This window comes from Elgaria multicarinata, chromosome 9, assembly GCF_023053635.1.
Source record: "Elgaria multicarinata webbii isolate HBS135686 ecotype San Diego chromosome 9, rElgMul1.1.pri, whole genome shotgun sequence".
NCBI classification, from domain to species: domain Eukaryota; kingdom Metazoa; phylum Chordata; class Lepidosauria; order Squamata; family Anguidae; genus Elgaria; species Elgaria multicarinata.
This window is the reverse complement of record NC_086179.1, coordinates 27,601,466-27,626,255: the sequence shown is the minus strand read 5'-3', so window position 1 is coordinate 27,626,255 and position 24,790 is coordinate 27,601,466. Positions and strand designations below refer to the sequence as shown.

Below are 24,790 nucleotides of genomic sequence, written 5' to 3'. Positions count from 1 at the left end.
CTCTCTCCTTGTTCACTCTTACTCAGCCTAACCTGTCTCACAGGATGGTTGTGAGGATTAAAATGGAGTAACTCACATATACTACCCAGAGTTCCTTGGAGATAGGATAGGGTACAAATGTGGTAATAATGATAATCTGGAATAATAATAATAATAATACCACTGGATTATGCAATAAAATTATATATTAATGTTCAGTTATTGGTCTTCATTTGAGTAATGTCCCTCCTGTCTATCATTGATTTATTATATTTATGTCCCACCTTTCATCCCAAGTTGCTCAAGGCATTGCATGATTCGCACCCCCTCATTTTATCTTCACAACAGCCCTCTGAGGTAAGTTAGTTCGAGTGATGGTAGGCTGAGGGCATTTTGAACCTGGATCCTCCCTAGTCCAACATTGTAACCATTTCACCAAGCTGCCTCTTGGGCTCACCCTTTACTAGTAAATCGTTTTGCTTGGCTTCATGAGGGCAATTTCATTTCACCCTTTCTGCCTATCACTGCTAATTGTTATGGTTGAATATTGTGAAGTCATGCAGGGAGGGGAGAATGTTTTGTTTGCGGTTGCATGACTTGCTTGAAATAATGTTTTCTCTACATAGTTGCAGCTTTATTCGGAGGCTGGTGTAGCTCTCTTGCAACTGAATGACCCTAAAGGTTTCCAAGAGCTGAACCAGCAAGCTAAGAAGAACATGACCATAGAAGGAAAAGAATTGACACTTAATCCTGCTTATTTATTATGGGATCTCAGTGCCATCAGCCAGGTAGGCAACATTTTTTCATGTGTGGGAAAGCAATTGTGGTAATGTTTCATGAAATTTAAGTAATTAGCGATGAGGAATACATTTTATGATACGATATAGAGACCCGGTATACATTTGAAGACTGCGTTCCATATGGCATAAAGTAGTCTGGCTCTGGAAATGGTTTCCAAAGTAATTGTATGCATGCATGCACTCATATATGCGCACACACATGCAGGTCTAGAGAATGATTTTAACATGAGATGAGCCTTTTGATCTCCACCAGAAGAGCTGTGGGCTAGATGTTAGGATGACCCATCTGGTTTCAAAGATTGTGCGCTGTGTTCTTGTGCATCTTGGTTGAGCTCTGCACTATGCCTATGGACTCTTTTCTCAGCCTGACAAAAATCACTTTGTCCGTTGATCACTCTGGCCATGCTTCTTCCTACCCCAACATTTTCTGTGTGCAAAATTCTCCTTGGTGATGACACCAAAGACATGCAGAAGCAGTCTTTGGTGTCATCATTGAATAATGTGGGTTGTTAAATGTGCCTCTATCCTTACTTTGCCATTCCTGAGCATAATCTGTGCCACCCTATCTTCCATCAGTCTAAACAGGACGAAGATATTTCGGCCAGCCGCTTTGAAGATAACGAAGAGCTGCGATATTCACTTCGATCAATAGAGAGGCATGCGCCGTGGGTGCGGCATATCTTCATAGTCACGAATGGACAGATTCCTTCCTGGCTTAATTTGGATAACCCTCGAATAACTATAGTAACGCATCAGGTAAAATAAAATTCTGAATATTCATTCCACCATTGAGCTAAATAAATAAATCATTGATACCCGATTTGACTAGAGGGGACACTGACTGAACTAGGGGTAGGTTACCCGGTGCCCTCCAGTTATTTTGGATTTCTACTTTAGTTAGCCTTAGCCAGCATGGCCAATAGTTGGTGTCATGTAGTCCAAAACACAGGGTGATGTAGTCCAAAACACAGGGTGATGTAGTCCAAAACATTAGAGGGCACCAGGTTGCCAACCCAGGGATAAATCATAGTTTAGTGCAACCTGAACAAGGAGGAATGAGCTGCAGTGACATGCACAGGGACTCCCTTCTCTCCTCTCATCCCGCATGGCTGAAAGGAGAAGTTTGGTAGCTTTCTCTTCCACTTTGGCTTAACCGTGTGGGGGGGTTTGTGTGTCATCCAGACCAACAAATTGTGGTTAACGTTAACTATAGTGAATCTAGATCAAGCCAGCAGTTATGATGTGACATTTAGTCACAGCTAATTTTATTTATTTATTTATTACATTTTTATACTGCCCAATAGCCGAAGCTCTCTCCATAGTTTGTTGACCTGCTTGACATGCAAACCAGGTAGCCAAGTGTAGAACTGAACACTTCCAAACCCCTTTTCATAGGCTGTGTGACCAGCGGAGAGGTGATGGAAAAGCATGCAAGCCCAAGGCTCACCGTTCATGTTATGCGAAACAATGGTTTAGTGTGACATGCAAATACTGGCATTTTATACACAGCAGTAGCTGTTCTACCACTGTGCAAACTTATTCATTCATTCGTTCATCCTAACATACACTGGCCATGTTGTCCAAATTGGCAAACTATGATTAGTACTTGCTTCGGAATTGGAAACCTGCTTCAAACTATGATTTGTGATTCTGGATAGACGAGCATTTCTGATTGGGATGTTGCAGCAAACTTTGGTTTACATAAGCTAAAGACTGAAAGTCTGCTGCTTGTTTGGAGAATGATTGAACTGGGAGCCATTAACTGGGTTGGACATATCCTGGAAGAACTGATGCAGTTTCTTCCTTTTTGTTTGGAAGAACCCGACTCTCTTGCTCTGCATTGTGTTGTTGGCAAGCATGCTTAAATTATTGTCTGCACACAACATGTGTCAAAAATTGTGTGTGTGCATAGGTATGAGAAATTTACAGGCAAGTGCATATGGACAAAGCTTTCTCCGTTGTCGTTCCACAGTGGATGTGAAATGGAGAATTAAAAGTCATCTCTAAACAATGTTTGGAAAGGTGCATGGCTATTTTAAAAACCTTTCACCATACAACTTTTTGTTTCAGTAACATTTTCTTTAATGTTATAGGATATATTTCAGAATGTGAGTCACCTGCCCACCTTTAGTTCCCCTGCCATTGAAAGCCACATTCACCACATTGCAGGCCTGTCCCAGAAGTTCATTTATTTAAATGATGATGTGATGTTTGGGAAGGATGTTTGGCCTGATGATTTCTATAGTCACTCCAAAGGTCAAAAGGTAAGTCACTCTATAGTCACTCCGAAGGTAAGCCATCACAAAATAGTTTAGTGTGTAATCCTATGCATGTTTAGATGGGGTGGGTGGGTGGGTGGACTCTTGCAACTTCCAGTATTTCCCAGCCAGCCATGCTCCCCAGCATTCCCCATGCTGGCTGGGAATGCTGGGAGTTGTAGGAGGGTTTTTTTCTGTTTAAACATGTGTAGGATTGCACCCCTAACGTGTAGAATTTGAGAAATCAAAAGCCCTCAACATTTATGAGTCCCTTTCACTTTTGTGTGCCTTTGCAGATTAAAACCACCCAGACAGTGTGGTTAAAAAAAGAAATAAATGCTGGGATACTTATTTGAATAAAGAAGGGATATTGTCTACATTGCTCCTTCGTTAATATGACACAAATCCATTTTCTTTTAATGTAGCAGTTTAAAGTAAATGGAAATGCAGGTGATCAGATAAATGTTAAGCAGATTAGTTTAGTATAAAGTAGTTGTGTTCATTCATCTAATAACTGACATTGTTGAGCAACAAATAGAGATCACTGTTCTGGTCCACAAGAACATCTGGTCAATTTTCTTACTGAGTCAACATGAAATTATTGACAATTGCATTTCAGCTGGCTCTGCTGAGTTGAGTTTGAAATGTGCTTGTTAAAAAGGCATGAATATTTTTGTTTGTTTGTTAAGAACAAAGTATTTTTGTCTCCATTATCAGGTTTATTTGACTTGGCCTGTGCCTAACTGTGCTGAAGGATGTCCTGGTTCTTGGATTAAAGATGGCTACTGTGATAAAGCCTGTAACAACTCTGCGTGTGATTGGGATGGAGGCGATTGCGCTGGTAGGAAGACATAAATCTTGAAAGTCTTGGGTGGCTTTAAAAGGGGATTGGACAAATTCCTGATGTTAGAGGCAGTATGGCCATGAACACCAGTTGCTGGGGAAAATGGGTGGAAGAGGGCTGTTGGACTCATGTCCTGTTTGTGGGTCTCCCGTAAACAGGTGGTTGGTCATTGAGTGAACAGAATGCTGGACTACATGGACCGTTGTCTGATCAAGCATGGCTCATCTTATGTTCTTAAACCTGCCTCTTTGCATTTCTGAAATGTGTGGACCGTGATAGATTATTTTGCAGATGTGAAGGAGTTTGTCGTTTCAGGATGCATTCTTGTAAACCTTTTGGGTGGCCATAGGCACAAACTCACCACACTTTTTCTGACCCTTTAGGAGGGCTGTTCGTTTTCATGGGACAATCTTGCCTCATGCTCAGCTCTTTCAGTAGGATGTAGCATTCCCATCATTTGGACGCAGATAGATGTGAATTGATAGTTGCATAGGTGATGAAGGTTCAGCAGTCAGTATCCACATAATTTTGCCCCTAATTTTGTTTATCTTTCTCATAGGGTAGTTTTAATATCCAATCCCTATTTTTAGCAGATGTTTTTACTAGGCCTGGGCTTTTCTGTTTTTCCTTGCATATGATGTGGTGCATGAGTTTCCTCTCAGCTCAAATCCCACTGTGACCTGCCCCAGACCAGTGTCTTAGTATCATGCCAGTGAAAGGGGCCAGATGTTCCTGGGAGGCTGGCATCCTTCCACCACAGATATACTAGGCACAGTATTGTTCTACCCCTACTTGGTGCCTGCCAGATGACTTGGACCGCATGCTGGCTGGGAATTATGGGAGTTGTAGTCCAACACAACTGGAGGGTGCCAGATTGAAGAAGGCTACTCTACCCATATATGGGAGCATCCCAGATAAGTTTCTTGTGAATTTCTCACAGCATCATTGCTATAGCCTTTAGTTGTCAGGCCAGGACAATATATTGCAATATATATCTAAGATGCAAAGTGATAAGAAAATATTTTTAGTTCTGGCACATACATACTTTTTCCAGAAATCATTTAAAATTCTCTGACAACCTTAGGAATCTTTAGGCTTACTGTGTAAAATGCCCTTTAATTTTTAAATTTACAAAATCAGATCACGATGGAAAAACTAGGCTGGAATCAGATTTTAGAAATCAAATTTGTCATCAGCTAACCAGTTGTTTGCTTTTTTAAAAAAAATCTAACTTGTGCACTTGAGATTTTAGTTGTGTTTTGATGCACTACTTTCATTTTTCTCTTTTAGGTAACAGCGTGGGTAACCGTTATGGTGGTGGTGGTGGAGCTGGTGTTGGTGTGGGAAATGCCCCACCATGGCAATTTGGTGCAGGAATAAGTGGAGTTTCTTACTGCAATCAGGGTTGTGCGAATTCATGGCTGGCTGACAAATTCTGTGACCAGGCATGCAACGTCCTTTCTTGTGGATTTGATGCTGGTGACTGTGGACAAGGTACGGTTAATATGTATATAGTTAGGTAGATTACTGTGTTGAAGTAGAATACGTCAGTCTTGTTTGAGGTATATCAAGTGCATTCATTCAGCCTGGATCTATGAATATAACGTGTTAGATTTACCTATACTCTGACCACATTTGCTTCAAAGAAATCCCAGTGATAAATGCATGAGTTCACATGCAAGTTAGTCCAGTAAAAGGCGTGTTTAATGTACATCTTTTGGGAAAGAGGAGAGAAGTGGTCAGGGGACTACAATATTAGTGTGTATCTACCAGCTTTCACCAACCAGGGACCCTCCAGAAGTTTTGGATTACAATTTTCAGCATTCCTGACTGTTGGCCATGCTGGCTGGGGCTGATGGGAGTTGAAGTGAAAAACATCCTCAGGGCACCAGGTTGGGGAAGGCTGATATATAGAGAAGCTCCTCTAAAACTTTCTCTTCTTCCTCCTTAACCCCAACCACGTGGTCACAGACCCTGCCTGCCTTATCAGTGTTCCTGATCACATTCAAGCAAACACAAGTAGAACTCCTGTTCAGACCATGCCAGTTGAACACACAGTGACCCAGTTCAGAGGACATGCTACGCCACAGTGGTTAAGCATTTTGAGCTAAACATTATGGCTTAGCATGTGGTATGAACATAACTTAGCGGGTGGTATGAACCATTCCTAACCACGGTGTCTCCACAACCACGATTTAAATACAACCATTTGCTGCAGAAGGGATAGCGACCTAGCCATGGCTTAGCGAGTCATCTGAACAGGTCCCTTGAGCCCTCACATGTTCAGCTGAACACCTGAATAGGGCTTCAGTTTGCATCCCACTTCACCAGAGCTCTGTATGCCAGACCTCAAGCAAATGGAGACATGGCAAGTAAACCACAAATGTCAAAAACCCTAAGAATTTCTTCCTGGTTTGCACGATGAAAATAAGCCACCATTGCTTAAGCCACAGTGGTTTATTTAAATCGCAGTGTGGGACACGATTTTCATAATCACCACCCAGGCTGTTGATGGGTTATCGGGGGGTTGTTTCCCCCCTCCAAAAAACTATGCCATCCTGGCTCGACTGACATGACAAACAGCAGCTGGGCTGATGACAGACAAATGGGGCCCGCCATCCACCATGATTTAAACAAGTGGCTTATTTTGGTCATGCAAGCCGAACCATTGTGTCCAACTTAGTAACATCGTTTAGTAGCTTTTTACAGGCCAGACAGGGCTTCTCTGCTACCTTGTTATTTGTATACAAAATTACGCAGATTCCCCGACCTCCCCTCCCCAATCCTCTTGTTTTATCATGACTTTTATATGTCAGTTTTTTAGGTGAGCCCTTCAGAGAACATGGTTCTATCTCCCAGCAATCCACCTTGAACCACTGGGATAGGGTGGACTTTATACAAACCTTTTTTTATGTGTCTTTTGTGGTTAGCTGGCAATTTACTTTAGTTGGGTATCAGAAGCTAGAAAATATTATCTGACCATTGCTGTACATGTAATTTTAAAATGAAAGCTGTGACTGCAGAGTGGCAGTTCCTGAGACCCAGTAGGGAGTTCAACCAGAACTCTTTCAAATCCCGCTCAACCATGGAATTTGCTGAGTGACCATGGGCGGGTCCCATACTCTCAGCCTAACCTACCTTACAGGGTTGTTGTGAGAATAAAATGGGCTGGGGATATAACCATGTGCACCATCCATAGCTCCTTAGGAGAAGGGCAGGGTAAAACATGTAAATAATAAAAAATAATTATCTGTTCTTCCAGATCACTTTGGTGAGCTGTACAAAGTGACTCTTCAAAAGAACCAGACTCATTATGTCATTCCGAAAGGCGAATATCTACCTTATTTCAGTTTTGCTGAAATAGCCAAGAAAGGAATTGAGGGTGCTTATAGTGATAGCCCAATAATCCGCCACGCTTCCATTGCTAACAAATGGAAGACGATCCACCTGATAATGCACAGTGGAATGAATGCAACCGTCATTCATTTTAATATTACATTTCAAAGCAAAGATGATCAAGAGTTTAAGATGCAGGTAACCCTGGAGGTTGATACAAGAGAGGAGTCAAAAACAAATACAACTTCCACCCAGAAACCTGAGGATGATGTTAAAGCTACAACTTCAGTGCCAGAAGCTGAAATTATATTTGAGGATATTCCTGAAGAAAAGCTCTTTCCAAAAATTAAAAAACGCCCAAATGGCACAACCGAGAATCTGGTTGAAGACATAATTATTGGAGCTGTGAACATGTCTGCCCTTCCCAAAGATGTGAAGCTGGCTCTGCAGAACCTAGATTTGCAGCTAATGATTGGTGACATCACTCAGAAAGGGTACAATCTGTCTAGGGCTACTCTCCTGAGACCCTTTGAAATGATGCCTGCAGCAACAAAGGCAGCAGTAAGCAATTCTCAGGAGATCAAGAAAAAGGAAGTGCATGATGGCTTGATTAATGGGAAGAAGTTCATGATTTGGCAGAAACCTTTACCAAATGAGAACGATGGCAAAATAGAAGTTGAAGAAGAAATGCAGAAAACGTCTCCCATGGGATTTGCACCTCCTCTTGTGTCAATGAAGGTTAATAGCCATTTTCCACTAAGGCGCACCTCTACAGTGAAAACTAAATCTGCACCTGTAATCCAGAATGTGGGCGAAAAGTACGCGTCTTCGGAGAAAACCCTGAATGCCCTTGTGCAGAAAGAAACTCAGAAGTCAAAAGGTATCCGGGAAGGGAAAAGGGCAGACAGGAAGGAAGACGAGGTGGAGGCCAATCCAGCACTTGCCAAGGAAGATGCTGCAGGAGGTCAAGCTTTACCAAGAAGGAAATTGCAGTATTATACTGGAAGTTATCGAGGCTTTTTGCCATGGGAGAAACATAAATATTTCCAAGACCTTCTGGATGTAAGTATCCTGTTTCAGAGCTGGCTTTTTACTTGATGATCGTTGTTGTTGAAATGTATTTGTAATTTATATTTTCATTATTTATTTTATTGTTTATCAGTCTGAGAACATTTTGTTATAATAGAAGCTGTTGAGAACTAGAAATAATTTTAAAATAAGTACATATGTACTCTGCTGTAATCCCTATTGTGTTTAATGAGACCTACTTCTGAGTAGCTGTGTATAGGATTTCAGCCTATACTGGTGCATGCTGGTACTTGTAGGCTATTTTTGATACGTATCATAATCCTCCATTAGAATCCTATAATTTTCAGAATTGGAGGAACGTTAAAGGTGATCTATAGCAGCCGGCTCCTTGGTGCAGGATTCTTGCAACTTGGCATCCCTGACAGATGTCCATCCAGCTTCTGCTTAAACACCTCCAGCAAAGGACAGCCCACCACCTCCTGAAGCAGTGTGTTCCACTGTCAATCACTCCTTACCATTAGGAAGTTAATCTTAATGTTTAGCTGAAATCTATTTCCCATTGGTCTTAGACATGGCCTCTGGAGCAACAGGGAACTAGTCTCCTCCATCTTCTGGATGACATCCTTTAGATTTCTGAAGACAGGTGTCATGTGTCCCCTTCATCTTCTCTTCCCCAGGCTAAACGTACTCAGATCTTCCAAACATTCCTCATAGGACTTATTTTCCTGTTCTTTCATTGTTTAAAAATTGGAGAAGCCTGGGTTCGTTTTTCTTTACGTGTTCTCATTTTTTTGTATTTTCTGAGGCTTATGAATTGATAAAATATTAGTTTTATCAGCATATAGATCTGCAGTGGAAGCCTTAAGTTACTGGTTATTTAAAATGTGTGAATGTGCAATTCATAGAAAAGATTGGCTTGGTTTATAAGAAAAGAACCAAAAGGTGAACAAAACCATATTTAAAACCCTGCACCAAGATCCTTCTAATTAATTAATTTCACCCCCTTCCTCAGCCCCTAAACAGATGATTAGTGCAATCTCCAACCAACTATCTGGGTTATGTGTGTGTAGCTCGAGCTGCTGGATGAGGCTTTTCCGTCTGAGCAACCCTGATCTAAGCATGTTTAAAAACACTTTTGCACGGCTAGTACTGGCATTCCATCAAGCATGTAAATTAATAAGCCTAATGAGAAACACTGTTATTTTGTTACTAATGGAAGCATGTTGTGTATATGTATTCCTGTTTTCCAGGAAGAAGAGGCTCTAAAGAAGGAGATAGCTTACTTTACAGATAGTAAACTGATTGGGAGGCAGCTGAAAGATACATTTGCTGATTCTCTCAGATATGTAAATAAGCTTTTAAATGGCAAATTTGGATTCACGTCTCGCAAAGTTCCTGCTCATATGCCTCACATGATTGATCGAAAAGTCATGCAAGAACTACAGGACCTGTGAGTCTAACTTTGGGGGGGGGGAGGGGTACTTCAGGTTCACCAAACCTGGACAAGTTATTTAAATTGTTTGTAAAGCTGATTAAATTGACACCCATTTTTTCTGGACAGATTTCCTGAGGAATTTGACAAGACCTCCTTTCATAAAGTACGCCACTCTGAAGATATGCAGTTTGCCTTCTCGTATTTCTACTATCTCATGAGTGCACTTCAGCCACTGAATGTCTCCCAGGTTTTTGATGAAGTTGATACTGATCAATCTGGAATTTTATCTGACCGAGAGATTCGTACATTGGCCACAAGAATTCATGAACTCCCTTTAAGTTTGCAGGTATTTTTTTAATTCCTCAAGGAAACTTCTTATAATCACTGGGTCATGGTGGGAATTGTAGAACTTTTTTTCTTGCACCTAAATCTCATTGGGTGTGTTTGGACATCACACTAAATTATGGTTTAGCACAGCCTTCCCCAACCTGGAACCCTCCAGATGTTTTGGCACTAGCCAGGAATCCTACCATCAGCACTAGCCAAGTACAGCCAATAGTCAGCATTGCTGGGCATTGACGACCAAAATATCTGGAGGGCACCAGGGTGAGGAAGACTGGTCTAGTGAGATATGAATGATCCTACCTTCCTCCAGGGTTGTACTCTCCTCCTTCTCATAAGAACATAAGAAGAACCATGCTGGATCAGACCAAGAGTCCATCTAGTCCAGCATTCTGTTCATACAGTGGCCAAAGAGCTGTTGATGGGAAACCCACGAGCATGACATGAGTGCAACAACATCCTCCTGACCATGTTCCTTAGCAAATGGTGTACATAGGCATACTGCCTCTGATACTGATATAGCCATCAGGACTAGTTGCTATTGATAGTCTTCTCCTCCATGAATTTATCCAACCCCCTTTTAAAGCCATCCAAATTGGTGGCCATCACCACATCTTGTGGTAGTGAATTCCATAGTTTAACTATTCACTTTTATTTGTCATGAATCTCCCACCTATCAGCTTCATGGGATGACCCCAGGTTCTTGTATTACGAGAGAGAGCGAAAAATGTTTCCCTATCCACATTCTCCACACCTTAGATAATTTTGTCACAAATCTCCCCTTACCCTTCTTTTTCCCAAGCTAAACAATTCCAGCTGTTTTAAGCTTGCCTTTGATGCCAAACACCACTGGAATGTGGCCCTCCGAGACCTATTCCAAAATGGAATGCAGCCCTTGGGCTGAAAGACATTCAACGCCCCTGCACGAAACTATAGTTTAGTGTGGCGTTTGAACACAGCCTTTCCCCTAAAATACTTCTAGGCTGAAGTACCCTGTTTTAAGGCCGAGTTCTCACTGATGTAGTGAACCTGTCCTTTGGCTGTATCATTTCAGACTACAGGTATGATGGAATACTCCTCCATACCATAATAAATAAATAAATAAAATCTCTCCACATGATAAACTACTATGTCAGGGACCGATGTTCTAGCGTAGCCTTTTCCCTGACTATCTCATAATTTATATGAAAATGTGTGGTTTTGGAGGAAACAATTGTGTGAGCTCCCATTTTGCAGTCTGCATTTCAGTCTAAGCATAGCCTTAGACCTCATTTTCACTAAATGGGCTTATAGGAACAAATATTAAACATTCGCTTAATTTTTATAGACTATGAAGCTTGTGAGTTTGGAATGAAAAAAAAAGCATAACGTTTTCCTTTATTTTCCTTGCTAGGATTTGACAGGTCTGGAGCAAATGTTAATAAATTGTTCTAAATCCCTTCCAGTCAATATCACTCGGATTAATATCATACCACCAACACAGGAAGCATATTATGATCCCAATTTGGTAAGGAGCTGTTAGAAACATGTTTGAAATCTGCCTTCTCATTTGTACATACTGGTTTTTCAAAACTAATTTGTGAAATATGTGTTTTTATATTGATGAATACTTCAGATTGTTAAAGAGAAATAATTTTAAAACGCCTGTGTTCAGGATGCTCTTTGATGTTTTCCCCACAAACTTTGCAGCAAAGGATGCTATATTAATTTCATTCATGAAGACGTATCCCTGTTTCAGACATCCCCATGTCTTTTTTTAATTTATTCATCCGTTGAAGAGCAGACCTCCCCGCTCTCTCAATATTGTTCCAAAAGCTGCTTTTGAATGCCCTGCCTGTTTCAAAAGCAGTTAGTCATGTGGCATGCAGCAGCTGTCATTCAAGAAACACAATCCTCAAACGTCTGGGCTAGTTCTTTCGATATAGGCCATGGCCATTAACACTATTTCCATCTCAATTTCTCATACTGAATTAACATCACTTTAGGAAGCTAACAGTGAAATTCTGTACATGTCTGCTCCAAATTAAGTCCCATTGAGTCCAACAGGACTTACTCCCAGGTAACTAGGTATAGGACTGCAGCCTAATTATCTCAGAATTTTCCTTGATAATAATAGATTCCCACATTTAATGACCTACAAGCTTATTTCCAGCTCCAAAATTCCATGATTCTTTGTGTTGCCGTTGTTTATTCCATCAATGTGCATAGTGCTTTAAGAAGAACGAGAAGACAGCCTTCTGCCACAAGGGACTTATAATCTAATTTTTGACATGGGAGAGACAACAGGGGAAGGGGCTGAAAATAAGAGGGAGAGGTTTAATGGCAAGAATATACATGCAGGCTTAATTACAGTAAGGCAGCCTTCCTCAATCTGATGCTTTCCAGGTGTGTTGATCTGTAACTCCCATAGTTATGGCCAATGGCTATACTGGCTGGGAATTATGGGAGTTGCAGTCTAACACATCTGGAGGTCTTCAGGTTGGGAAAGAATGTAGTAAGGTATGAGGACTTGTTAGGTAAGCTGATATATCTTCAATATCAAAATTGATATTCAATAAATAACAATTTAGTGTCTTATAGTGCAATCCTAGACATGTCTAGTCAAAAGTAAGGCTCACTGAGTTCAATGAGGTTTACTCCCAGGTAAATGTATATAGAATTGTAGCCATAATGTCCTCGATAAACATTTTTTTAGCTGCTATTTTATTTCTTCAAAGAAAAGCTTGCTTAAAATAGTGTCATAATATCTTTCATTTCTGTTGTCATGACTGGATTTATTTTTGAACTATTTCAGTTCTTGGATTTCCAGGAACAAGGCTACACATATAAAAGACTTCCCTTGAGAATAGGGGCATTGTTTCTTAGAATTGTTTGTGGGTTTGCTCACAGGGCTTAGGTTAAGTTAGGAATAATAAGACTAATATACATCAGTTATTCAGGTCTTGATTGGCTTGCACCAAAGCATTTTTTCTTCCCTGCTGTGGAGTACTGAATTACATTATTAGATTTGAAGTATGAACCAACTAAGAAATATTTACAAAAGGTATTTTGTTTTCTATATTTTAGTTGATATTTCTCAGAGGTTCTGCAGAACAACAACATAACTATCAGTTCTTTGGGAAAGCAACAGAATAGTTCAGAGCTCTCTACAGACTATTTCCTTTTAAAATATAGGATGGATATACACTTTAATAATCTACAATTTTAATTATTTTTGTCCCATTTTCAGCCTCCTGTGACTAAAAATCTGCTAACCAACTGCAAGCTTGTGACTGATAGAATTCGTAAAGCGTATAAGGACAAAAACAAATACAGGTATCTATTCTTCTTTTATTTTAATGGCTCAAGATAAGATAGTAGACAAATATAGTGGCAGTTAGAGAATGTACTCCGTGTGTGTGAATTTAAAAATGAAATATTTTAAAGCTGCCTAGGACATGGAGCATTATATAATAGTAGTAATATATATATATATATATATATATATATATATATATATATATATATATTTAAATGTGATGGATTATAAACTATTTTTTATTCATCTTCAGTCTTGAGAGTCATGCTGAATATCCCCATATCAGCAACTGCACGTACTTTTGGTCTGGGGCTATGCAACAAGATTGGGGCTGAGTCGTGTAATCAATAAGCCCAAGAAGAAGAATCTTTCCTATTTCATTACGCTAACAAGAAAGTGGGTTGCACCCATTAGCAGGAAAGGTGCAAGAGACCAGGTGCATGAGGAGCAATTAATTTTTAATCAAGAATTTCCCAATGGATATTGGCAGTTCTCGTCTGGTGAACTTATTCAGCAGCTAAATAGACACACATGATGTACAACGAGGATGATCAGGGATCTGTAAACAAAGCCCTATGAGGAGAAACTGAAAGAACTGGGCATGTTTAGCCTGGCGAAGAGAAGATTAAGGGGAGACATGATAGCACTCTTCAAATACTTAAAAGGTTGTCACACAGAGGAGGGCCAGGATCTCTTCTCAATCTTCCCAGAGTGCAGGACACGAAATAATGGGCTCCAGTTACAGGAAGCCAGATCTGGAAGCTAGACATCAAGAAAAACTTCCTGACTGTTAGAGCAGTACGACAATGGAACCAGTTACCTAGAGAGGTTGTGGGCTCTCCCACACTACAGGCATTCAAGAGGCAGCTGGACAGCCATCTGTCAGGGATACTTTAAAGTGGATTCCTGCATTGAGCAGGGGGTTGGACTCGATGGCCATATAGGCCCCTTCCAACTCTACTATTCTATGATTCTAATATATTTGATATTAGAGGATCAATGCCTCCAAACATGATTGGGCAAAGGGAATAATCCTTCCTAGCTGCAATGTGCTCCCCATGCATGGATTGGGCTCAGGAGAATCCTGCTTATGCCACCCCAACTCTAAGTGTGCATGCAGGGAGCACACCAGGGCCTTGTGTGGAATAGGGCAGTCCTTGCCTGCCTCCTATATCCTCATCTTTTCTATCCCTCTGTACTGTGCAAGTTATTCAAGTTTCAGATATTAAGGAATTTATATCATGGAGAGGAGGAGGTGCTGGAATGGGAGACAGACAAGGAGCTCCTTTCACATTGTGTCCTATATTCTGCTTATATGCCAAGGTGAGGGGGTAAGAAGAAACTATGGGGGACCATTTCACTCGCGCCAGGAAGAATTGACCCCAATGTATTTTTCAATCTCAGTTTTCTCTTTTGTAACTGTGAATAATAGTAATGTTTTTGATGCAAAGCAGAAGGGTTGTAGTCATAAGACTGTTTTCTCTTGAATAAATAAATTAGACATTAAAAATTGACCAATATGGAAACAGGACAGCCTAAGATACCAGGATATACAGAAATTCATTGGAATGCATGTAAAACCATTGTAAATTCGTAGTTCCCATGTTGCTCTTTTATGTTTTCTAACACCAAGGTTTGAGATTATGGGAGAGGAGGAAGTGGCTTTCAAAATGATCCGTACCAATGTTTCTCATGTAGTTGGGCAACTTGATGACATACGCAAAAACCCCAGGTACATCCTTCTGATGTTTGTTCAGTTTGGGGATTGCCTCAAATTTTATGCTATAGATGGAAAATTTTAATGTCTTACATAGAATGCCTTGAGTAAAATTTTGATGGTAAACCTGACCAGCAAGGTTTTTTATGATAATTAATACAACATTTGTATAGCACTTTCAAATGTTCAGGCCATTTCACATATGTTAACTAATTGTAATCCTTATAACAACCCTGTAATCCTGTAAAATGGGAGGATTGAGGCTGAGAGTGAGTGGCTTGCCTAAGACCAACTAATGAGTTCACAGCAGAGGCAAAATTCAAACCATGGTGTTTGATTTGTAGATCAGTTTCTTATGGCACAATCTTATGCATGTTTGGACGGGGGTGGGGGGAGTCCTACAACTCCCAGCTGGGGAATGGGAATTACAGGATTTTTTCTGTCTAAACATGTATAGGATTGCTAAACTTTTCCGCATTGTTAAGTTTCTGGTTACTTAGCTGCTCCCGCTTGCAGAAAAATCTATGAGAGAGTGATTGGGCAGCATGCAGCAGCACACTGCTTGTTTACCAATAAGCCCAAATTCTCAGCATTGGCTGAGAACGTGGCCACTATCTCATTCTAAGAATCCCTAGAAATCTATTAAAATGAAAATGTTTTTGTACAATATTAGGGCCATAAGTAACCACCTTTAACTCTCCATGAAATATGTACTACATACAAAAAGGAGAAAAAGCATCTTTTCTGAAGTTTAAAGTGAACAAAGACTGCAAGAGATCTTATCTCTCTCCCTCTCTGTATACAAAAATGCTGAAATTATGTACAATTTTTTCCTTCCCAGAAAATTTGTTTGCCTCAATGACAACATCGATCACATTCATAAGGATGCTCAGACAGTAAAGGCAGTACTTAGGGATTTTTACGAATCAATGTTTCCCATCCCATCCCAGTTTGAGTTGCCAAGAGAGTATCGGAACCGTTTTCTTCATACACAGGAGCTTCAGGAATGGTAAGTATTTCAGGATCAATGTAAAGACATTCACTTTTCCACACTTGCATTATTATTATTATTATCATCATCATCATCAAACAAAACCAGAAATGTCCATAAATGCTATGTAGGAACCTCATTACTAAGTTAGGCAAGTGGTGACCTGCCAGAAATTGCAGTGAGCGAGGCAAAAGGTGGAGCAAAAGGATGGCATGCAGATTTGTACACAAAGACAAAATTTATGGAAGGAGATTCCCCCACCCCACCCGTTAACCTCTGCCCTCCCTGCTCCCTCTTCCCCTTTCCCCCCTATCTCCCACCCTCTTCACTTTTTCTTCTCACTTGGCTTATTAATATAATTTCGCTAGTTAATTTTACTTTTGGAGTGTGAGTACTATGGTATGGAAACATTTAAACTAACAAGTGGGACTTGAAACAAAATGTTGCACTGTAGAATGTTTCTGTTGCATCAGGGATGGGCAACTTGTAGCCCTCCAGATGCAACCCCCATGAGCCCTGGCCAGCATAGCCAGTGATGAGGGAGAACACCTGGAGGGCTGCAAGTTGCCCACCCCAGCAGTTCATGATGCCAGCCATGCCCTTTTTCAGGATACTCTATTCCATGCCCCAGTCCCCACCCCAACTTTCCTTTTCTTTCCACCACCTTAACAGACACTCCACATTCTGTGGCCACCGAGCATGTTTAGTCCTCATTGGGTAAGTTTTGTGTTTTCCCCCTCCTTAGTTTTTTTTAACTCCACAGGGATTTTTTGTACTTTTGCAAACCTTGGGAGAATATCTCCCTTTTGTGTGTGGATGGTGTCATTTTGGCTACATAAGGACTGGATAAAGAGTTGGGTATTAATATATAGGATTAAAGATTTTATTTTAAAATTCTTACCTGTTTCTATTGTGCTGTGCTTAGGAGGGCCTACAGAGACAAGCTGAAGTTCTGGACGCATTGTGTGTTAGTGACATTGATTGTGTTCACAGTCACTTCATTTTTTGCTGAGCAGGTAAAAACTATAACTTTATATAAATGTAGCACTTTTCTTAGAATATGAGTTTTGCAAAAATAAAGTGTGGGAAGTCCTAGTAAAGGGTTTTGGGAGGGGAAATGATGATGTTAAGCCAAAGTTAATATCTTAGCCTGTTTGCATCAACTGGCTACTGATATTTCAAGAAGTTCCTGAAATGAGTCCAGAAAACGTAATGTTGTGTCAGAGATGACTGTGGTGGTGAGACCAGAGAGTTGGACTCGATGGTCTAAAAGATCTTCTCGAACTCCTATCATTGATGTGAACAAAGGCATGTAATAGATGTTAAGATAGCATTCCTTACAACTGTACAACTAGATCACAGACTTGCTTCAATCCAGCTAAGATCAAGCCTTCCACTCATAGAGGCATATAAGGAACAGTGTGGGTTTGATCCAGGGTCTGCCTTCCACAAGAGAGACTTCCTGTATGAAGAAGGGTTCTGCTCATGGAAGTTCCTGCTGCTTGATTTTTGGGGATCCCTCCTCCTGCCCACACCCACAGCTCACCCCACTTGACAGGATCTCCTGGCTCTCTGTGTAGCATTTCTGTGCTGTAGGAAGGAGGCAAGAAAGTCCATTTCTATCAGCACAGTTGATCCAGCTAATACTGGAACCAACCCTCTCTCTCTCTCTCTCTCTCTCTCTCTCTCTCTCTCTCTCTCTCTCTCTCTCTCTCTCTCGTATGTCTGGTTCTCTGGCTAAAATGTTGTGCATCCCAATTCCAGGACCCTATCACATCCAGTTCAAGGAGTGAGTGGGGAAAAATTAACCTCACTCTATGTTCCCCAGATCCCTGTAAGAGGTGTTGTACTCCCCCCATGAGATCACTGACTTCAGCTCCTGGATTGAGTGGGGAAGCATGTATAGAGGAGCCCAATTTAGTACATGTGTACTGCTGAATCTAAGCCATTTATGTTGTGTAGGCATACACCGTGCAGTGTTTTCCCACAAGGTGTACTATGTTGTAAGCCTGCCTTGCTTTCTATGGGAGAATGGTTCACCATAGAAAGAGCTGGTGTGGGCAGAGGCACCTGGGGTGGAGTGGAGGAATGTGATTGTTCACATGAACTAATAACTGGCAAAATCAAAATAAATATGTTCTTTAATTTTTCAGTTAATAGCTCTCAAACGAAAATTTTTTCCAAGGAGGAGGATTCAAAAAGAAGTTTGTCACGAGCGAATGAAGGTGTAGAAGACTTTTGTTTGTAAATCAGTCTACCTCAACATGTGATGAGCATGTAAAATCTTTTGTTTCAGAAGTGTCTTGATAGTTGTGTCCTGGGCATGATCAGAAATGCCCCCATCCATTATAGCCTTTGTGACTGTGTGTGACTCATGCTACTGAACTTAGGGTGAGGGAGGAACAGGTGTGCGGCCAGCATTATCTCCTGAGTGCATTATCCTTTTTATAAAAAGGGTTACTGAAAGAAACAATAGCTGCATTTATTGCAGTAGCCATTGCCAACTAAATATAACATTGAGAAATTATTTCTGTTAGATATGTCCCTGAGCTTGCATCCCAGCACATTTGGTGAGTTGTTGTACATTCAGTCAGTACCTCACTCTTTTTATCCTGTTCTTTGAACAACAAATCCCTATTAGGGCAGTAATCCTGCATCCTGAGTGCAGGATATGGACCAGCTCTTATATTGGCCCACTGTACCTTTCCCCTCCACTATTGCTTGACACTGCTATGCCATATGTTCCTTGCTGCAGCCAGTCAATTCATGTCAATAAGGAAGAATTGCCACACTCATTCTTCCTCAGACTCCTGACCTGTAGGCTGCTCTGGAAGATTAGGAAAAGTGTCACATGCGGAGGATCCTAAGACAGAATGAGCTTCTGGATGCTTGTAGGAAAGCCCAAGTAGCCTTCTATTGTCATGAATTGCCTGTCTGTATTGCTGCACAACTGGAATACCAGTAGCTTGAATGGGGCAAGGATAGTGCTAAAGTACATCTATAAGAGCTGTTGTACGTCTTGCTCTTCAAGCACAAAAGGGCAATGTTGTGACCCCTTTAATTACCATCTATGCGTCGTAAAGTATCTGTAATGTAAACATATTAAGAATTAAACCGTAGGGTATTCCCTGATTAAAGGTTGGAATGATAATAACGCCTTGTTGCTATATTGTTCTGCTAGATGAGAAATGATGCATAAAGAAAATTGGCTCCAATCTCTGATGCCAATGTAATGTCTTTGCTGATCAAAATGTAAATTGCAGCATAATCATTGTATGCCTAATTAAAAGTGTAGGGCTATAATCAAGTAAAAGGGGCTTGGATGTAACTATTATTTATAAAAGCACTGTATATTTAGCAGCAAAAGTGCCTCGCCAGATAAGTTGTCAATACACTATATTGTTTTAATGGTATAAATGTGTTAGCATGATAGAATAATTTCTCATATCAAGCATTGATTTTCAAAATATTAGGGATGAACTCTGGAGATTTGCCCTATTTTGTCAAGACGTATCTCAAACCAGTAAAAGAAAAAGGGACACTTTTCAAGTAGATATTTTTGGAAGAAATATCTTTAATCATGTTATTAGCAACTTTAAATCACAACAAAAACAATTTTATAATGAAGATATGAGATTTTCAGTGTGCTGTAAAATATATGCTTTTAATAATGCTATTGATTGAAAAATGTTATACTGTGTGTGTCAAGAAGAAAAAAATGATCAGCTGTTTAATGCTCTGAAAAGTGTTAAATATTTTTAAATCGAAAAGGCACCTTATTTCTTTATCCAGTGCATACACCTAATTTTAAATGAAATAAATCTGGTCCAACTTCTTTAAAGTACTACTTGTTTTGCCTGTTTTTAAATGCAAAGTTTAATTTCTTAATGAACTTTAAAGCAGCAGCTAGTTACACTGTGGTTCAATTCAGATAATGGTGTAGTCTTGGGGGCAATACTTTGGGCTCCATGCTCCCTCCTCCACTTGCATGCACTGACTGACTGCTCAACATCCTGGTTTGTTAGCTAGTGGTCATTGCTAGCTAGTTTTCCTCAAAACAGAAATCATGGCAAACACAATTGTCATGTGAAGTAGGTTGGCAGGTAAGTATTTTTGTATTGGATCGAAATTCATATGTGCATCGAGAGCCAAACAAAATGTACGCACAGATATATCTGGCATTACCTGACTGTTTTTTTTTAAAAAAGGGGGTTAAGATCAGCTTCAAGAGGAGGTGATTAAGAATGGAAAAGTAGCAGGGATAGCAGGAGGAGAGTACAGCTAGGGAAAATACAATTTCATGATATGCCTGAGATCCATCCTCCAATTGTGTTCGCTCTTCTACCTTCTTAATTCTGCACTGTCTTTTATTAGAACAAGCAGTGGGAATTGAGGCCAGAGCCTGTATATGCATACTGGACACATGGAGAGAGGAGGAAGATTGTGCCCACAGGCCCTCTCCCTCACTCTGCACTTTCAGCAGGTGTGAAAGAGGCCTCTATTAACAGAAAGTACAGAGGGTGGAAGCAGAGCTAGCAGGTGCAAATCACTCTGCATGTTCAGTAAACAATTGGAGAAAAGGTGTGAGGATCAAATATTAATATTAATTGCCTGGCATGTAACTGAGCCTGACAGTATTCTTCACTTTAGTTTAACTGTGTAGCCCTAATTTGGATTGGGAATAATGCACACCAGAAGGGAAAATTAAATCTCCCCCTACCCCCTGGAAATGGATGCAATGGAGGCTTTTTGGAGTGGGGAGAGGTTTAATCCTCCTGATGCATGCTGGTCCTGATCTGAATCAGGGCCATGCACAGTTACACTAAAGAAAACTATCAGGCTTAGCTGCATGTTATAAACTTAGCATAATGTATAGTTTGTCCCACAGCCCTGCTTTACATATGCCATAGAGTGAGCATTCTGAGGTGATAAAATGGATTGTACAATTTCATTATCCCTTAGGTAAACAGCTGCTTGCAAAAAGGAAACTAGCATGGCAGGAAGCAGGTTGTGCTAGAGCCATTTGCTCCTATATACTAGGTGTTATTACATGCTGGGAGATGTGTGGGGGTTTGGGGTTTAGTTTTTAATCTGAAATATTGCCGTCTGCTCCTGTTACCTCAGGATTCTTCCATTTCATATTGGTGTGTGTAGACTAGGTCTCTGTCTCTCTGAGAAGGGAGATTCTCGCAGTGTTCACACATTCTCATTATCTGTAAGGTTTGTCATCCTCCATTTCTTTCCCTCAGACACTGGTGGAGAATGTAACCCAAATGGAAAATTTGAAGGCAAGAGGAAGGGGAGGCTTGGCATAGGGTGACCATATGAAAAGGAGGACAGGGCTCCTGTATCTTTAACAGTTGCATAGAAAAGGGAATTTCAGCAAGTGTCATTTGTATATATGGAGAACCTGGTGAAACTCCCTCTTCATCACAACAGTTAAAGTACAGGAACTATACTAGAGTGACCAGATTTAAAAGAGGACAGGGGACCTGCAGCTCTAACTGTTGTGATGAAGAGCAAATTTCACCAGGTTCTCCATATATAAAAATGACACCTACTGAAATTCCCTTTTCAATACAACTGTTAAAGATACAGGAGCCCTGTCCTCCTTTTCATATGGTCACCCTAGGCTTGGGAAAAGGAGGAGAAAAGTTGTACTAGTGTCAGGAAAGGTCTTGGGAGACAACATGATGCCTTCACAAAGAAAAAATTGAGAGGGTTGAATACTGAATGTGGGTGAGGGGTGGGACTACAGTGTCTAAACACACATTGCCTGCGTGTACCTGCTTGGGCCTTTAGGTCATCTTCAGAGGCCCTCTTCCAGGTGTCCCCACTAATGGAAGCTAGGTGGGTGGCTTCGAGAGAGGGCCTTCTCGGTGGTAGCACCCTCAAAGTGGTTCACCGGGCAACTACATTTTGTTTTGTTTGTTTTTAGCAAAGGCCTTTCTTTTCTCCCAAGCATTTTAGAGACCCAGCTCTAAGTTATTATAGCTGTTTTATTGATTACAATGTTATTTTGTATTATATTATATATATATATAGAGAGAGAGAGAGAGAGAGAGTGTCTGTCTGTCTATCTATCTAACTATCTCCTATGGCTTATTTTAAAAAGCTGTTTGTAATCTGTTCAGAGAATATTAGATTAGAAATGCAGTAAATAAATAAATAAATGAGACGGATAAAGCCTCTCCTAAGACAAAAGGGTCTGTGAATGATCATCTAATTTTGGTGTAAAATATTCAGACTTACACTCTGCTGAGTTGCATTAGGCTGATGGCCTTCTAAAAAACTAAAGTGGGAGTCCCAGCACAATTGAAGCGTGGTGTACAGGTGTAGCAGATTAACATGGAGTGAGGTGAAAACGGATTGCACCAGAGTAAAGATGAGGGGCATCAGTGTTTTTTTTAATATTCCCTACATACATAACTCCTGTAATCAGAAAACTATCACTGAAGTCAAAGGGCTGCTCAAGAACTTTTCTTATTTGGGTCTTTTCTGTTGCTAGGAGGGGTTTTTCGTGGGGGAAGGGGGGAGATATTCAGAAATTATATTCTCTCCCCACACCCACAGTCTGAAGCGATGTATTCCACCACCTCAGCTTTCTACAACCTGTTGAACGTGTAGATCGAGGCTAGAATCGAAGGGAGAAGGATCAGTTTGTAAACGTGAGGGTTGAGAGGTACATATACGACTCACTTCCCAACTCTCCCCCCACCCCCACTGCAGTGCTTATGTTGGTCCTCCTCGCTCCACTTCTCTCCCTCGTTCAGCGGCGAGTCTGGGGAGGAGGGGTTGAGACAGGAGGACAAAAGTAGTGTGAGTGACGAGGAAAAGTGTGTGGTTCTTAGCATAAGATTCTATAAGGAAAGGAAGGCTTGACTAAGGCGAGTGGGAAAGAGACAGTGGAGAACGTAGGGGTGGTGGGGAGCGATTTCTGAAACAAACTGCCGCGAGTTACGGTCTGAGGTAATTTGGGCGGGAAATATGCAGACTTGAGGAAACTAGATCAGCTCACGCTACGAAGAGTGGCAAAATGTTGGGCTTGAATGGATGGATAGGGGTGGGGGTGGGGGTGGGGGTGGGGAAGCCTTGGGCCGGTGGGGTCAAGAAAAGGGAGGTGGCTATTGTGCTAATTTCCTACACATGTAGGAAATACATGGGTGATCGAGAAAAGCAGTCCTCCAGGATATCCAGCACGAGTTGCTCCTAGAGGGGAGGAAAGGGTGCGCGGGAGAATAACGGAGTAAATACTGTGCATACGCAAGATGATACCTTGGGAGTGCTTAAATCCCTTCTATTGAATATTTCTCAGTGTTTTAACTTTGACCGGGATTTTCTTTCTTTCGATAGCCCATCCCAATCCTAGAGCTCAACACAGGTAATATAGGATACAAAACAGGTACGAAATACACCAATATAATACTATCAAAATCCATTCAACAAATACTAAACCTAATTGATATAAACCGTTGACATAGGTTTTATAGATTATTGCAACAGATTATTACAATACCCTCTTGTTTTGATCTTGCAATTTGTGGTGTGTGTGTATGTGTGTAAGTATATCGTGCCTTTCCAGCCCGAATGAGACCCTCAAGACGGCTAATGGCCACCATAAAAACAAGTCAATAAAATAACAAGTAAAATTGAAATCAATTTTCCAAGAGTGCTCTACTGGAATGTGTATCTATTATATTTGATGCACCTTAGAGAAAAGAGGGCAAGCTAACTAGGTTTCCTGATGCAGTGTTCAATAGATTTCTTCACCACCAAGAAATCCCCATCCTGTGTATCCAGTCACACCTCAGATGGTGTTGAGACGTATTTTCACTGTGCAATCACCTTTCCTCATTCATGGAATTTTACAGAGTTTATGGATGGTGTCTTTATTTTTATTTATTTATTTATTTACAAAATTTATATACCACTCTGAGTTTCTGACGCCTGAAGTGTGAAGTTAGGTTCCTATGGGAAGAAAACATCCTTTTGATATATAGGAGTGCTTCCAGAAAGGGAGCCTAGTACTAGCAATTAGAAGGCATGGTGTAGCTATTATGTGTTTTTCTCCTTAATGCAGCCTTTCTCAACCTGGGGTGCTCCAGATGTGTTGGACTGCATCTCCCAGAATGCCCCAGTTCCAACACATCTGGAGTGCCCCAGGTTGAGAAAGGCTGCCTTAATGGATTTTGTAAGGTAAGAAAAAAAGATGGAAGGAGCAGTGGAAAAACATGGGAGGGCTATGGGTGGATATCGTTCCTGTGAATGAGGCAGGATGATAGCACCATAAAAGCCTCATCTAGGAGCACCCCGGGTCCCAAGCTGTTTACAGCTTTTAAAGGTAAAGCCAGCACTTTGTATTCAGCCAGGAAACAAATTGGGAGACAATGAACCTGAAATAATACTGGTTTTATATTAGTTAGAAGAATAATTGTTTTAAAGTATTTTAGTTTATTTTTCTATTATTATTGTAAATTATTTTGAAAAGAAGTGTTCTTATTTATTCACTTCAGCTTACACAGTGAAATAGCAATGTTGTTTTCAGCCACTTTGGGTAATCAGCTAATTGTACCTTTCATAACTTCAGACTGCAGTATAATTTCAAAATGTGTGAACATACGTATTGAACTCTGACTGAATTCACAAAAGCAGATATTTTCTTTTACTTATTTTAAGCACATACTTATCTGAACACGCTTTATGTGATGAATTATACAAAAACAGTTGAATATATTTTATCTCATTTAGAAGATCTCTGATT

General features: G+C 40.6%; 1 protein-coding gene across 1 annotated transcript in view; it reads left to right on the top strand.

The window, feature by feature from the left end:
- GNPTAB (N-acetylglucosamine-1-phosphate transferase subunits alpha and beta) overlaps positions 1 to 19,864 on the top strand; it is a 48,655-nt gene extending 28,791 nt beyond the window's left edge. Inside the window, exons 8-21 of the mRNA XM_063133371.1 lie at positions 606 to 767; positions 1,356 to 1,535; positions 2,873 to 3,043; positions 3,755 to 3,878; positions 5,172 to 5,375; positions 7,144 to 8,279; positions 9,497 to 9,696; positions 9,808 to 10,027; positions 11,417 to 11,530; positions 13,253 to 13,338; positions 14,955 to 15,053; positions 15,880 to 16,047; positions 16,955 to 17,045; positions 18,183 to 19,864. Coding sequence (XP_062989441.1) covers positions 606 to 767; positions 1,356 to 1,535; positions 2,873 to 3,043; positions 3,755 to 3,878; positions 5,172 to 5,375; positions 7,144 to 8,279; positions 9,497 to 9,696; positions 9,808 to 10,027; positions 11,417 to 11,530; positions 13,253 to 13,338; positions 14,955 to 15,053; positions 15,880 to 16,047; positions 16,955 to 17,045; positions 18,183 to 18,260 — 3,033 coding nt within the window. The 3' untranslated portion in view covers positions 18,261 to 19,864. The remainder of the gene's footprint in view (positions 1 to 605; positions 768 to 1,355; positions 1,536 to 2,872; positions 3,044 to 3,754; positions 3,879 to 5,171; positions 5,376 to 7,143; positions 8,280 to 9,496; positions 9,697 to 9,807; positions 10,028 to 11,416; positions 11,531 to 13,252; positions 13,339 to 14,954; positions 15,054 to 15,879; positions 16,048 to 16,954; positions 17,046 to 18,182) is intronic.
- Positions 19,865 to 24,790: the final 4,926 nt, after the last annotated feature.